Raw genomic sequence first — 14,906 nt, 5'->3', positions numbered from 1 at the left:
CAAACGTTTATGGCCGACCTTGGCCTCTTAGGTTCCGCTCCACTACTACTCCTCTAAATCAGTTCCCCTCTTCCCTGCCCATCGCCCACTCCCCATCACCCCCCTCCCCAGGTCTCCTCCTATTCCTTCCCTGGGTCATGGGCACGGCCCCTCTGCCAGTGGGTTGCATTCCTGCCACTCGCTGTCCCACAGGGGTATTCCTACACTGGCCGCAATTGCTGGGAAAATTACAGGCTCAGCTCGGTCAGGCTTCCATTGTCAGCCTCCCCATATCCCCCAACTTAGCTGTTCCCATGTGGTGCAATTTTTCTCACCAAGTGTTGTTTTCCTTTTCTCTGCCTGTGTTTGCACGGAATGCCATGAATTTGATATAGTGATTGCCTAACACATATACCACATAATAGTATTTTATTTCTTTCTGAAGCACTGTTTGCATGACAAATGAGTTGGTAACATTTGTGCAACTCCTTGCAGCTGTGCAGTTCCATATATAAGGAATGAGCCTTTCGGCATCAATACTGGCCCCGTGTAGTCTAAGAGGGCTTGAAGCTGACGCTTAAACCAAGTGAACGTTCCGGCATTTCGCAGAGTTACGGTCTGTTTCATCACAATGGATCCCAGGGCGATTTAAAAATATGTACTGAACTAGAGCTGCCCCCAGCAGCGGTCCCCAGCGTGGGCTTTGTCAGCCTGCCTTGTGTTTGGGGACGCTGCTACCGCCACACATACCCGGGGCCAAGTGACCCCCACCCGCCAAGCCTGTTGTCTTGCCTCTAGCCTGGAACCCATCATGTTGGCAGCTGCGGTTTTCTGCCCCCCTGTGGTCTACTCTCTGCCTCCACGGGGCTTCTAGCAGTTGCTGGATTCATCTCACTGGGTCGAACAGGCCTTTGGGGGTAGCGTGCTACCACTTGCAGGGTGCTTGCCAATCAGTGTCCCCCCGGCCCCCGTCCCCATGCCCGCCCCCAGGAAGAACCTCACCATCTGATTGAGCAAAGTCAATTGGAAAAACCCTCACAAGTCAGTCGTCCCTCTCAGGTCTGGGGCCTCTCCTAAACTCCTCATTCCAGTCCTGCCCCTTCCGTGGACTGATAGCCCCTCTGAGGCCCTCCATCAACGTTCCCTGCCCCCAAGACCCCATTACCTGCTTGTTGCTGCTCATTTTCCTCCACATGACCACCCACACCTTCTTCACGGACCCTCGTGTCTGCCCCAGCGCAGGCTTGGCCCGCTGCCTCGCATGGGGAGCTGCCCGCGAGGCTCTTCCGGGGCCTTCCATGTTGCGGATGGGAACGCGTATTTTAAAGTCAACAGCTGCTCTGCGTGCCCCCCCTTTCTCATCACTTTCTTGTGTGTGTGTGTGTGTGTGTGTGTGTGTGTTTTAAGGTGAGCAGCTCAGGCTGCGGGCGGTCTTCCTGATTTATTAAAGGCAGAAGAGGAAAAACAAGCTCCAATGTCCAGATCTACTTAGTAACCACATCCACACATTTAGCGGAGGTGAGGGGCCTCTAGGAGGACGTTCTGGATTCCCAGAGGGCTGCCACACCGCCTGCCGTCCTGCTGACCTCTCTCTTTGTCTCAGCAGAACCTTATAATAACAACAGCCATAAATCTTTTAGTGGCTTCCATTCTCCTTCTCCTCCTGCAAAAGCCCTGCACGCATTTATCAGGTCCTTAAAGATGCTCAGGGACCACGAGCTCCTCCTTGATCCACCTCCTCACCAGCCTCGTGCATCTCACCAAGTTTCCTTGGAACCACATCTCGGGTGGGGTCCCACCGCAGAGTGGTGGGGCACGGGGAGAGCGTGGTTGAAAAGTGGCGACAAAGTGGGTGCCGTCTAGGCTCAGGTTTTGACTGGAGTGGTCCCAGCACTGCCCAGCTTCTGGCCGCCTCATCTCGGTGCCCTGGGGAAGAGGAGAGCACCTTAATCTCTCCAGGTCAACGAAGGGGCAACGGGACTCAACAGAGAAATGCCAGAACAGGTGTAATGGGCACTTACGTCGCCCGCTTTTCATGATCGGCTGAAAATGTAACAAAACTCCCATTCTTCTGGCCACACTTTGAGATCTGTGGGTTAAGAGTTCCTTTAGAGGCACAGAATACATTCCCTGATGTCAATAGCGAATTGTGTATGAAGAAAAATGTAATGCTTTCAGAACATTTTCTTTTGGGCTTTGTCCATGATTAGATTACACTAAATTACAGAGTACAGATATCAGGCAATTACTCTTTGCTTTTTAACTATTCAATTTCATGGCAAATCCACGTAGCTCAGTAATTATAAAATCATAGCGATGTGGTTGCCGAGAAAATACCTCATCATCTCCATCTTGTGAAGCTAGGTTCAGGTCGCCCTGTAATTACCAGTGGTCCTGTTAAGTGTAAAGTACATTCCAGACGAAGAGGGGTAATCTGTAACTCTCCGTAACTGCCAGTTTTCTGGAGAGATTCTTGCAGATTTTGCCAGATAAACCTCAGTAACCTGTGAGGAAGAACGGCATCCTTACCTGACTGGTTCTTCTGGGCACTCTCCCAGTCTCTGCTCCTGGCTGGGGCCTGGCCCTGGCAGTGGATCGCTTTAACCAGGAGTGTGTCTGTCTTTACTTCTGTTTTGTGAAAATGTGGTCATTTTGTCTTGGCTCAGCTCACAGTCTCCTCCCCAACCTCCCCCCAGTTTTAATTTCTTCCAGGGCTGTGCATGTCCTGTAAGCAATCGAGTCTGCTGTGCTGGAAACCGAGGAACTCGGAGAAAAAGAATTATTTGAGCCAATTGTGAGAAATTGAACAGCGGCAGGAGGAGGAAAAGGAGAGAAGAAAGGAGCCGACACGTCTAACCAGGCGGCTGGGGCACTGTGCATACAGATGCAGGTGGTGGCTGGGTCCCTGTTGCGGCTCATTACTGAGAAGCACATCAGAGGCCGCTGGGTGAGGGTCAGGGACAACAGCGCGGAGCTTTGAACGGGGCTCTAGGTGCTGTGGTTGCGGAGCCAATTCCCATTTTAAGAAATGCAGACTGCCTGGGGCATGATCCCCTCGGGGTCTCATTTCTCTCCTTGGCGCCTATTTCAACACTGCTATTCAGCCCCAGGATCTTAAGGAAAACCCCAGCGGGGTGGTGGGCGTGGAGGGGGAGGAGGGAGGAGGGGGAGGCTGGGGGGGGGAGAGGTGAGCGCCCCCTGCTGGTGATGGGGGAAGGTAGTCTCACTGTAGGGACAGATCCTGAGCAGAGACACAGGGAAAGACACAAAAGTAGTGTTTTCTCCATAGAAGGAGCCGGTGACCGTTTAATGGTTTTTCTGCTTTTTTGGAATGGGTTCCAGATAATGGCGGGAATGGCGTGGTGGTACTCCGAAGGGCGAGGAGGAGTCTTGGATCCAGTTTTCCCCAACAGCATGCTTTGTAGATTCCTACGTTTCTCCCTCCCTTTTCTCCCCTGCCCTGTGCAGCCCTCTCTCCAATCATTACAGAGTGTTTTGGCAGCGTTTCCTGGGAACCTGCTGCTGCCCTTGGGATGATCAGTACGTGCATAGGAAATTGTGGGAATGTGCAGCATGGAGGGTGTGGGTCCCATGTAAGGCTTGGGTGTTCCTCAGGACCATTCAGAGCACCCCCAAAGGACCATCCTTTTTAAAGGTTGGGGTCGTCTTGTTCCGGTAGCTCCTATCTGTGGCTAAGTTCTCGCAATGGTTGGGGTGGGTGGAAATACGGAATGGGCCTCATGTCTAATTGCTGATAACCTATGGGTAGAGGGAGCTGTGTTTCCTCTAAGGCCCCAGTTTATAAATAAATGAACATCCATTAATGTAACATTAAATTAGAATGAAATTTCCCATCCAGTTTTGTTTAGGAGGCAGAAATCAGTGGGTTGACTGTGGAATTTTGCTGCGGATGCTGGAGCATGCAGTCACAAGGTGATAATAATGATAGTAATTTGCCCGTGCCTGTACCCTCATCTCAAGGCACGTATTACCACCTGGCTTTTGCAAAGCCTCATTGAGGTTAAAGGGCTAGCTGGAAGTTACTCAGCAAGGGGTTGAGTACAGAAGTCTTACGGCTCTCCAGCCCATTAGACCTTGAGTTTGCCAATAAACAGAAAGTGGAGACCTGAATTCCTCGCTCTGCCACCGACTGGTGTGTGGGCCGAAAATGCCATCTCTCTGGACCTCAGTTTCCTCACCGGCACAAATGTTGCAATTCCGTGGGTCTCACGTGATATTTGAACGGAGAATTTAGCCAAGGCACACGTTTTGCTACTGTATATGTGCCATTTACGGCTAACTCCCTCTGAGCTTGATTTTTTCCCCCCTTTATGCAATAACCCGGGGTTTGGCCTTTAAAAATTAAAATAGTAAATAAAAGAGTCGTTTCTGTTTATTTGCCACTTTATTTGCCGGAGGGGGCTTGCTTGGGAGAGAGTATTTTCCTTTGGAGCCCGGCTGTGGGGCATGCAGATTCCGGGGTCTCCCTCGGGTGGGAGGGCGCTCCCAGTTTCATCCACCTTCCCCTGGAGCGGGCTGTCATTTGTCTGTTGGGGAAAAACACAGGAGGTCTGCAGCTTGGTAGATTCAGCGGGTCCACTTCTAAGCCTGGCCGCCAACCCAGGGCCAACCCTGGGAGGAGGGGGCGCTCCCAGGGGAGGCTGGGCCAGGCTTCTGGAAGCTCTGCCTCTAGCTTTCTCTGTAGCCTGGGGCAAGTCATTTAACCTCCTGGTTCTTCCATTTCAAACACCAACTCCCCACCTCTCTCCTCTCCTCCTGGGGACCCTGAGAAGTAATTAGTGGCTGTTTGTCAGACAAGTCCTGGCTTTGCACAAGTGGCTCCGGCAGACCTTGAAGGGCAGACCTTGAACCAGGCAAGGCCACGTGGAGCTCAGGACTTCGATTTGTAGAACAGATAAAGAAAATGCAGGCTTCTGCGGCCAGACTGCCGCAGGGTTTCCTTCAGAGGAACTGCCCGGCTTGGGTGGTGTTTTGGGAGGGAACACGCGATCTGGAGCAGGGGGAGGGTTGGGTGGGTTGTCGTGATCAGCTCTGCCAGGAGGGTGTTTGGGAAAGGGGCCTGAACCATCAGGGCAGGGCCTCGAGATGCCCCTGGCTGGGGAACTGGGCCTCCCTGGTCCCCAGGAGCCATCTGAGCCCCTGCTCTGTGATCAGGCTTCCATCCGAGATGGGGGCACCCTCTCCCGGAGAAGACCACTTCATGTTCTCAAGCACAAGGCAGAAAAACAAATCGCCATCCCCAAACCCTGCTCAGATGCACTCTGGGAATATTAACGTGGGTGGACAAGGCTGAGCCCCAGAGGCAGAGGCGCCCTGCCTCCCGTACCGTTCCGGGCAGGCAGAAGCACCTCACTCAGCAGCCCTTCCAGGGCGGCCCGGTACTTTTCCAGCTGCCTGGAGTTCATCCTCGTTCCAATTGCCACAGGAGCAGTCAGCTGTGAAATAAGGCAGAGTTAACAAGAAGGAAGAGACACGGAGAGCGCCATTAACCCCTGGGCGCCTCACGGGCGGCAGGAGGCACTGCCAGGAGCCACACCACCCTGCGGCCCCATTCTGCCCCATCCTCTGGGAGCCTCGGCCTCCCAGGACCCGGCAGGGAATTCTGGCACCTCCCCCCAACTCGATCCAGGGGCCCGGATCCTGGGAGTCCCCCGGACTTGCTGCCCAGGGACGATCAACAAACCTCCCCTGGTGGGGAAGCTGGGACAGGAGGGGAGGGTCTGCAGGAACCCACTGCCCCCACCCTGCCCCTGTCTTTTCATGTGGGAGGAAACTCTCCCTCCCCCTTCTCCTGAGTAATGATAACCAGCACTGTGAAGCCTTAGGGCACAGGCACCATTCTAAACGCTTCGTGTATATTAAGCCTCTCAATAACCCTGTGATGTAGGGATCATTAGTGTCCCCATTCTGCAGAGGAGGAAAGGGAGGACAAAGGGGTAGGATAACTCGCTCAAAGCCACACAGGTACTCAGTAGCAGAGGGAGAAGGTGCTATACCCAGGAGAGCTGACTCCAGGGTCTGTGCCCATGACCACCAGGTCTTCTCTAGCACCGTGGGGACACAGGCGAGACCCCAGAGTTGCTGTCTGGAGGCTCATCACCAAGAAAGGTGGTTGTGGCAGAGCCGGGGATGCTGAGCTTGCTGTCACCCCCAGAGCTTCCTGGTTCAGTGGTGTTGGTTTGCAAACCAGCTGGCAGACTGGGAGATTGCCTGCCTGTCTGGAAAGCCGCGATGGAGGAGTCCCAGGCCCCCCACCCCCACCCCTCACTGGTGGTGGGAAATGGGCTTGGGATGCCTGAAGGCAAGCAAAGGGTCCCCGTGGGCTCTGGCCTCCAGCCCTGTAGTGTCCTCACCTTACAATGAGGAGGCTGGACGGAATGATCTGGAAAGGACCTCCTGGCCTGTATATCATGTTCTAGGGGGATGGAAAGGGGACGACGGGTACTTCACCCTCAGCCTCTGAGAGGCATTCCACAGGATGTAACATGTGCTTTAAACTGCCTTGGGTGCGGAGGGCAGTCCTGAGGGAGCTCCCCTTTGCCAGCTGAACCAGTCACCCCCAGTTCCTCCTGGGGAGCCCAAGGAGCATGTGGGAAGGAAAGGCACACTCCCCTAACCCCCTAACCACCACCCAGGGTGGTGACAGCACCGAGGAGGCCATGACCGACCTCCCTGTTTATGGACAGCTGATGGGGTCTAAAGACCCCTGGCTGGTGTCCAGCTCAGTTTTGCCCTGACTGTGACCTTGGCAAGGCCCTCGTTCTCTCTGCATATCAGTCTTTTCCTCTCCCAGGCCTCTTTACAGGGAAGTGTCCCTCCCCTCAGTCCTGGAGCCCTTCCTTCTCCATCCATACCCACCCCCTTAAGAATCCCACTGTCCTGGCTTGAAACTCCAGCTAATTGCCAATGCCTCCCACATTGATGCCTGCAGCCCTGAGCGCTCCTGAAGTCCAGACGGCTATACACACCTGCCTTGTGCGACGCCTCCACCTGGATGCCCACCAGGCATCTTATAGTTCACAGGTCCTGTCTGACCTCCTGACCTTCCTCCTGCCATCCTGCAGCCAACCATAGGCTTCACCGTCTCCCGAGTGGCAAATCTATCCTTCCAGGTATTCTGGCCCCAAACCTCAAAGTTCGTTTTTACGTTTCTCTTTCTTTATACCCTGCATTCGTTCTTTCAGCAAATCCTCAGAGCTTCTAACTCGAAATTATTTCCAGAACCTGACCACTGTGCTCTGCCTCTACCTTGACCGCCCTGGGCTCTTGGATGTGCTAGCAGCTCCTCGGTGGTCTCCCGAATCCTGCCCTTGCCCCTTCGGGCTGCTCTCAACACGGAAGCTGGGGAGACTCTTCTAAAATGTGAATCTGATCATGTCCCTCCTCCGCTCCAAAGCCCCCAGCAACTCCCACCTCAGCAGAGGGAAGGCAAAGTCCAAACAATAGCCTACAAAGCCACGATCTGGTCCCACCTCCCTCTTCCTCCCTGACTCCCTCTGCTCCAGCCACTCCAGCCTCTTCACTGTTCTTCCACACTCTTCCACCAGGCTTCCTCCTGCCTCGGGGCCTTTGCATTGACTATTCCTGCCACCTGGAATGCTCTTCCCCCAGATATCTTTGTGGTTCCCTGCCTCACTGTCTCCAGGTCTCAGCGCTAATACCTTCTCCTCGTGAAGCCCGCTCTGACCACCCTGTTGAGGTTGCAACCCATCTGCCTCCAGTCCCTGCCTTATTTTCCTCCATGGCACCTGTTAGGACCGGCCACATTATGATGCTTGTTTCTGTATCCTGTCTGTAGTCTGCTGCCCGTCCTTCTGGCATCTCATTTTCAGTCCCCCACTGCAGTGTGAGCTTCACAAGCTCGGAGGATGTATCTGTTTTGTTCACCGCCCTATCGCCAGGGCCCAGAACCGAGCCATGCTTCACACTTAGGGCTCAGTGTCTTCTCATCTGGATAAATGAGGCTGAGAACTTAAGAGCCGCACTGGACAAACTCAAGGCTCGCTCAGGCCGCCACGATCTGTGCATCCTAACGCAGCACTGCAGGCCCCAGGCCCTGGGTCTTGACACTGTAGTAGTCTCCCAGGGCACCCTTGTCCTCTGTCTCCTGGTGACCGCAGTTGCCCCCTGACTCGTCTCCTGCCTCCACTTGTGCGGTCCCAGGTCTTTCTAAGTCAGATGAGATGACTTCCCTGCTGTGAACTCCCCAGTGACCTTCCAGAGATGGTGCCTGGACCACTAGGCCCTGCCACTCTCTTGTCCTCTCCCAAGTGTGCCCTGGCCTTGGGGGCCTCACACCTACCACGTGCTTCCTGAGCAGGGCCTTTGCCGGCCCTTTTCCTTCTGGGATGTTCTTGCTCTAGCTGTTTGCATGACAGGCTCCTTCTCATCATTCTGGTTCCAAATCAAATAAATGTCACCTCCTCTGAGAGGCCTCCTAGCCAAAGCAGTGCCCCCAGCCCCCACCCCCTCACCCTCTATCATGCCTCCTTATCCGGTGCCTTATTTGAGACAGCTGTGTCACTGTTGGTGTCTGTATCTCTCCTAGGATGGAACTTGTTGCCTGAATGTCTAGTTTGCTGCTGTGTTCCAGAACAATCTGTGGCTGGCAGGGGGAACACTTCCCCACACTAGGTTTCTCTGCATTGTCCCCCTGTCTGCTCACCTTGATAACTTCGTTTTCTTCTTCTTCTGTGGGCTCCACAGGGTCCAGAGGGCCCACTTCCTCAGACCTCTGCTGTACAATCAGGGATTTCTTTTGCCCTTTGTTCCGCTCCTTTTCCTAAGGGCAGAGCACAAATTTGCACAAAACCTGCCATCTCTCCACCGCCCAGATGGCCCTCGCCTGTCTCTGCCCAGGGTGCTAAGTGGTCTGAGCTTCCCACAGGCCAAAAGAGTTCTCCCAGGTGCCTCTACACGAGGAGTTCCAGAAACCCAAAGGCTTACAAATGGCCCTCAGAGTCGTTCACCAATAGGTCAACTTGAAGAAGAATCCGTTCCTTTGTAGTTCAAGCATTGCACCCAGATTGTTACTGTTAATTAAGTTAAAATGCTGAAAATAAGGGCTGCCCTTCATGCATATTAAGTGTGAAAATGTGTTTTTTCTTCGCAGAGAGCCCATAAAAAAGGTGGCAAGACAGCCTCGCCTGGGAGGGCGCCATGGGGTGGCCCAGAAACTGGAGTCCCTGGGAGGTGATTTATAAGAGGCGAGACAGGGAGATGAATTATGGAGGAAGGAGTTTGCAGCTTCTTCATAGAAATCCCGGTGCCTGGCAATTCTGAGGAGCAAAACCACAGAGCAGATCAACGCAAAGCGTTCTTTGGTTGCCATTTTGCTAGTTTATGTTCTACCGACGTTGATTGTTTCTGCCCAGACCTAAACCTTACGTGGCATCCTGCTTGCCAGGTCCCGGGGCACCGAGATCAGACACACCTCAATCCTTTGGCTTCTCTAATGACCCCCTTGGGATTCAGCTCTGGGCCTTGCCTGCGACATGGTGATTCTAGAACAATTGGTTGTCCCTTCTGGAGAGGAAGCTGGTGGTAGAGAAACTATGTTTAGAGAGCCTGCTGCCTCTCTTCCATATTTCTATGTCTACCCCTGAAGAAGGGGAGCTGGGGCCGGCCTTGCCTCTGCAAAGGACATAGGCCACTGGGTATGTGGAAGCTTGCCCCGGACAGAGTATGGAGGTGCAGAGGCCATGCGACCTCCCAGAGAACGGATTCGTGTGTTTGTCCCTACTGGAGCCGAGTCTCAGACAGGTGGGACACGATAGTCCCATCCAGCTCCTCAGGTCAAAGAGAAACAAATATCTGCACAAGATACTCAGAACCGCTTGACATCTAAAGTAAAAGGCACGGGGAGCCAGGTCTGGCAATCCAGTTTTCCAGAGGCCCTGCTGCCTGAGTTCCATTAAGCCTGCCTTGTTTTCTTCCGTTTTTTTTTTTTTTTTTAAATGTTTATTTATTTTTGAGAGAGAGAGAGAGAGAGAGAGAGAGACTGCATGTGAGCAGGGGAGGAGCAGAGAGAGAGAGGGAGACACAGAATCCGAAGCAGGCTCCAGGCTCTGAGCTGTCAGCACAGAGCCCGATGTGGCGTGCGAACTTGTGAGATCATGACCTGAGCCAAAGTCGGACGCCCAACCGACTGAGCCACCCAGGCCCCTTTTCTGGCTTCTAAAGAAGAGGCTCTGACCAGCACTCTGTGGGGGACCAACCCCTCGCCCCCTCCTTCTCTCTGAAGACCCCTGCTCAGTTTTCACCTTTTCCCTTCCGACACCCCAGGGAGGCTTCTCCCGCCTCTGAACTTAGCACTTAACCATCAGCATCACTTACTGGGCAATTAATCCCGTCCTGCCTTGTGCCATGTCCCTTTGTTTTCTATTGTTAGCGAATTTTTCATAGGATTGTATCTTGGCTCCTGAGCCTGCTCCTTGAAGGCGGAGGTTCCTCGATTTCCTCGCATGCCTGGCCTCTCACCCAGGGTGGCCCTTTGTACTATGGAGATGCTCAGCAAATATTTATCGGCTTGTTACTTGAAAATTTCCTCTGAAGGATGGGCAGGGGTGGGAAAAGATGTCACTTGTGGGAGCCGCTGTCACCTTTGATTGGTGCTAGTGGGGAATGAAGGCGGCAGGGAGGCAGCTGGAGTTTGGGGTCAGCTTGGGTCTGGGTCCTTCATGCTCCCCTCAATGTCACTGATGCCAGCTATGCAGCTGATTAAACGTGGGTTTCCCCCAAGGGACACTTGTGCCTTAGAGAGACTAACACCACTTCAGCGCTGAGCAGCTGTGAGTCACTTGGACCACGCTGGGGAGGCAGGCAGCCTGGGGGATTTCCTACCCGAATCCTCTGGAGCTCGCTGTGGGTGAAGATGGGAACGAAGGCTTCCGTCTGGGAGGCCAGCATGACGGCCACGTGCACCATCAGCAGGACAGCCACGGCCTTGCGGGACACCATCCTGGGGCTGAACAACGACAAGAAGCTCTTGTCAGGTTCACGGCGCACACCCTGCCGATAGCTGTGATGTTGAGCAAGCCGCTCGGCCTCTCCTCGTGTGGGCCGGGTGTGGTGCTTTACCAGAGGAGCTCAGAGGCCCTTCTCTGCCCCAGAGAGGTGAACAAGTGCCTGGGAGAGGCCGTCCGGCCCCCGTCACACAACTGGGGGAGAAGCATCCCACACGCCAGCCACCCTCGTTGTTACCGGTGAGGTCTTCCAAAGCTTCCAAAGCTCGTGAAGGGGGAAGGTCTCCATGTCTCAGAAGAAAAACTCTAGATTAGCAACAGAATGGTGCCCCAAGACTCAGGGAGCCCTCACTGCTCCCCGGGATGGACCCAGGCCCTGATGACCCTGGGTGTCCCCAGAAACACCAGGCGAAGACCTTGGGTCTGAAGAGAAAGAGGCTGGGACCCTTTGCTCCGGGGGAAGGCAGAGCCAGATGGAAATTTATTTTCAGCAGGGAGCAGCATCCCGGAGCTGGGAGTGGGGTCTCCACCCTTCTGGGGCCAGCGCTGGCTCGGAAACAGGACTCTTTTGAGCCCCAGCTAGCTGCCTGTTGGTTACCATCTAGAAAGGACAAGAGTTCACCTCTGCCCCGCACCTCCCTCCACCCCACCTCAGAATGCCACGAGTGCTGGGGGTGCCTGCGTGCCTGTGTGGGGCCTCCTGTGTCCCAGGATGGGAGTAGGTCTGGAATGGTGGGCCGGAAGGTGGGCCGCCGACAGTTGCCAGGGACCAGGTGGGTGTGGTGACCTCAAGAGTGCAACGGCTTAAGAAATGGGGTCAGAGAGTACCTGGGTGGCTCAGTCTGTTGAGCATCCAACTCTTGATTTCAGCTCAAGTCATGATCTCAGGGTCATTGGCTCAAGCCCTGCCTTGGGCTCTGTGCTGAGCATGGAGCTTGCTTGGGATTCTCTCTCTGCCCCTACCCTGCTTATGCTCTCTCTCTCTCTCAAAATAAATAAATATTAAAAAAAGAAAGAAAAGAAGGAAAGAAAGAAAGAAAGAAAGAAAGAAAGAAAGAAAGAAAGAAAAAAGAAAGAAAGAAATGCGGTCAGTTGGGCAGACTTCAGGCCCTGTTGGGATGGTCCAGTGTCAGGGGTTGGCAAGGGCGCTTCCTGCTGGGTGCCAGCCTTAGTTGATTCTGTAAGTAATTACCCCGGTGCTCAGTGTCCCCTTCTAAGCCCTCTCTCACATGATCCTCCCACTCATCTGGGAGCAGATGAAATCTGGGGAGGGGAGGAGGCCTAGAGAGGTGAAGACCTAGGGAGGGGCCAGGCCCCAGAGCGAGGAAATGAGACCAGGGGCGGCCCCGCTGCAGCCGGCGTGGGGGTGATCACAGGGTTGCAGATAAAGAGCTTTGGGGGAGTCGGCCTGGGGCTGCTGGTGGGAGAGGGTCGTGCCCTGGACTGGCCTCTAAGTTTCTCTGCGGGTCCAACCCCAAATCCCCCTCTGGAGAGGATCTTCGAAGGCTGTGGTCTTGCATCCTGCCTCTTCCCTGGGACCTGTCTCCTCCGTCATCTGAAGCCACTGCTATGAAGCAGGACGCTCCCTCTGCCTTCTTGCGATCCTTCCTTCTGCCCCGTCCTACTTTCTCTCTCCATCTGGCGAACACTCCATGAGAAAGGATGAGAGAGCTCAGGCAGCCAAAGCCTCCCATGCCAGCTACATACAAATTCCTAGTGGGGTCCGAAGACCGCTCACCCACTGAAGGTGGACCCTCGGGAAGCCGAGACCCAGCCCCGGGAGGATCTGGAGGGGAACAGAGGATGGGTGGGGGGTGGAGAGCTCCCAGGCACTCTCCCCCTCCCCGTTCCTACGCTTCCCCGATGGCGCGTCTGTGGAGCCCTGTTTCCCTCCCAGTGGGGACGGATATGTCACATTTATGGCGTCCCATTTCCTTCACAGAGATGCTATAGAGCCCTTTTCATTCCGGTGTTCGCATTTCATTCACTCCATAAGAATCAATAAAAACTTTAAATAAAAAAAGGCAAAATCCAATTGCTGCTCATTTTCTTGATCCAACTGGCAGTTGGCATGTCACCTACATTCATTTGTGTTTCTGGGAGCTCGGAGTGGGAGAGCTTTTCACTGTGTGATGAGCCAGTGATGTCCCTTTTCCATCTCCAGCGATGGGGCTCCAGCCTTCAAGTGATCAGCTCTGGATAAGCGGGCACCTGTCTCCTTCCCCCCCACCCATGGTACCACCTGACCTGGTAAGAGTTGCCCCGTCCTGTAATCTCTCTAGGGACCAGCTTTCTCCTGAACTTTCCAGAGCAAAGCCTTCGTGCCAAGTGGGGTCTGGTGTCCATGCTGAGCTCTGGCTTGGGTACCTGGCCTGCAGTCAATGGCACCACGCATCCCAGACAGCTTCCTTTTTATCAGGACTTGCACCCACTCCTCCTCCCTCCAGCTTCCGTGCCTCCGGGGCTGTCCTGCCTGTGCTCCCACTATGTATGGCTTCAACCTGCTTCTCTGGAAATCAGCTCGGGGCTTTCAGCCGGAAGCCTAGTTAAGTATTTGAAGGTGGCAGAGGGACATAGGGGAGATCTCTGGACTGGGCTGGTTTCTGCCTTGGGGCTCAGGCCGAACTCCCCCTCCCCCCGCCCCTCTCCTCTGTCGATACTCACAGCAGCACGGTCTGGGTGGCACTGACCTTGTCTGTCTCTGCTCCTCCTTTGGTATCTGGCTCATCTGACCCGCCCTTATATCTGCTATCTGGCTGGTCTGATGGGCCCTCTAGCCCTCCCTTGGGAGCCCGTTAACCTTTGGCCACACCTTGGGGGCTTTGGGTGGGGAGCCTGGATTCTCAAAGCTCACGGAAACAACAGGCAGGGCCTGGCACGTCGTTGGACTTCTGGGGCTTTCCCAGAAGGCGACAGTCAGGATTTGGTGGAGGCCAGCTTCCACCCAGATGGCACTTTCCCGTCCACTTAGAACTTAGCTGCCGCTCAGAGGGTCGTTTTAACAAAAGCCCTTTCTTTTTTGTTACTTAAATATATGATGTTGTTGAGTGTCTTCAGGCCAGCTCTTTAGTGATCAGATTCTCTGTTGGGCTGTCAGAGAGAGTGCTGTATTAGAAAGATAACTTGCCTTCAACCTCCCCCCCCTCCCCCCCCCCCAAGCCCCTCACAAAAGAAAGAAAAGGCTCAGGAGTGTGTGGCAGTTTAAAGCGACTAATGAAAAGACAATGACAGTCTAGACCCAGGGCTGTGGAGCAACAGAGACTCTGTGGGAGCCAAGAAAGCATGTAAGGTGTGTGATACAGAAGGTTTGTGGGTTTGTAGCTTAAATGGGGGAGATGAGACACCTATCCAGGCACGTTTCATGGCAATTGTATAACTCAAATGGTGAAGTGAAAGATTTAAACAGGGGAGAGATGACTGTAATCTAGAGTCAGGGCTTACTGCTGCTGCTGGCCAGTGCCGTTTCTGGAACACGGTCCGGGAATGCTTGACACGCATGTTCTAATGAAGCCTCAGCGATGCCATGACGTTGGTGCTCTTAATTGTCCCATTTTGCAGATAAGGAAACCGAGGCACAATGAAATAGCTCCTCGGTGACCCCACTGTAAGGTCTCTCTCTCTCTCTTTTTAAGTCAGCTCTACTCTCTATGTGGGGCTCAAACTCACAACTCTGCCCTGAGATTGAGAGTTGCATGCTCTACCGACTGAGTCGGCCAGGGACCCCCAAGGTCTCTCTATACAAGGGTCAAGGCTGGTCGTGGCCAGACATGGCAGAGGATGGGAGTGGGGGCTTCTGGGACACAGGGCATACGCAGGAATAAGGGATGGCATAGGATGGCAGGGTCTCCCTGTGGGTTGGGAGAGGGTCATTCTTGGGTCTGAGTGTGGGCGTTCTTAGAAACCAAGCAGAAGGATTTGGATTTGATGGGGGGAGAAACGGGG

General features: G+C 54.2%; 1 protein-coding gene across 1 annotated transcript; it reads right to left on the bottom strand.

Moving 5' to 3' along the window:
* Positions 1-4,372: 4,372 nt before the first annotated feature.
* MLN (motilin) lies at positions 4,373-13,986 on the bottom strand. Its single transcript, XM_019456798.2, has 5 exons — positions 13,655-13,986; positions 10,843-10,966; positions 8,666-8,782; positions 5,327-5,435; positions 4,373-4,526 (listed from the first exon to the last, which is right to left on the bottom strand). Exons 1-5 carry the CDS (start codon positions 13,690-13,692, stop codon positions 4,519-4,521), a joined length of 396 nt encoding a protein of 131 aa, XP_019312343.1. The 5' UTR covers positions 13,693-13,986; the 3' UTR covers positions 4,373-4,518.
* Between the last annotated feature and the right edge of the window lie 920 nt (positions 13,987-14,906).

The sequence above is a fragment of the Panthera pardus genome, unplaced genomic scaffold (assembly GCF_024362965.1).
Source record: "Panthera pardus isolate Hobbes unplaced genomic scaffold, ASM2436296v1 HiC_scaffold_17, whole genome shotgun sequence".
Taxonomy (NCBI): domain Eukaryota; kingdom Metazoa; phylum Chordata; class Mammalia; order Carnivora; family Felidae; genus Panthera; species Panthera pardus.
The sequence above is the reverse complement of the archived record's forward strand: the minus strand, read 5'-3'. Positions and strand labels throughout refer to the sequence as shown.

Coding starts and splice junctions, on each gene's coding strand:
- MLN (XM_019456798.2), bottom strand. CDS start 13,692: ATGAGCCAGATACCAAAGGAGGAGCAGAGACAGACAAG. Junction 10,967..13,654: donor GAGGAGCAGAGACAGACAAG/GTCAGTGCCACC, acceptor GTCGTTGTTCAG/CCCCAGGATGGTGTCCCGCA. Junction 5,436..8,665: donor AAGAAAACGAAGTTATCAAG/GTGAGCAGACAG, acceptor CTTATTTCACAG/CTGACTGCTCCTGTGGCAAT.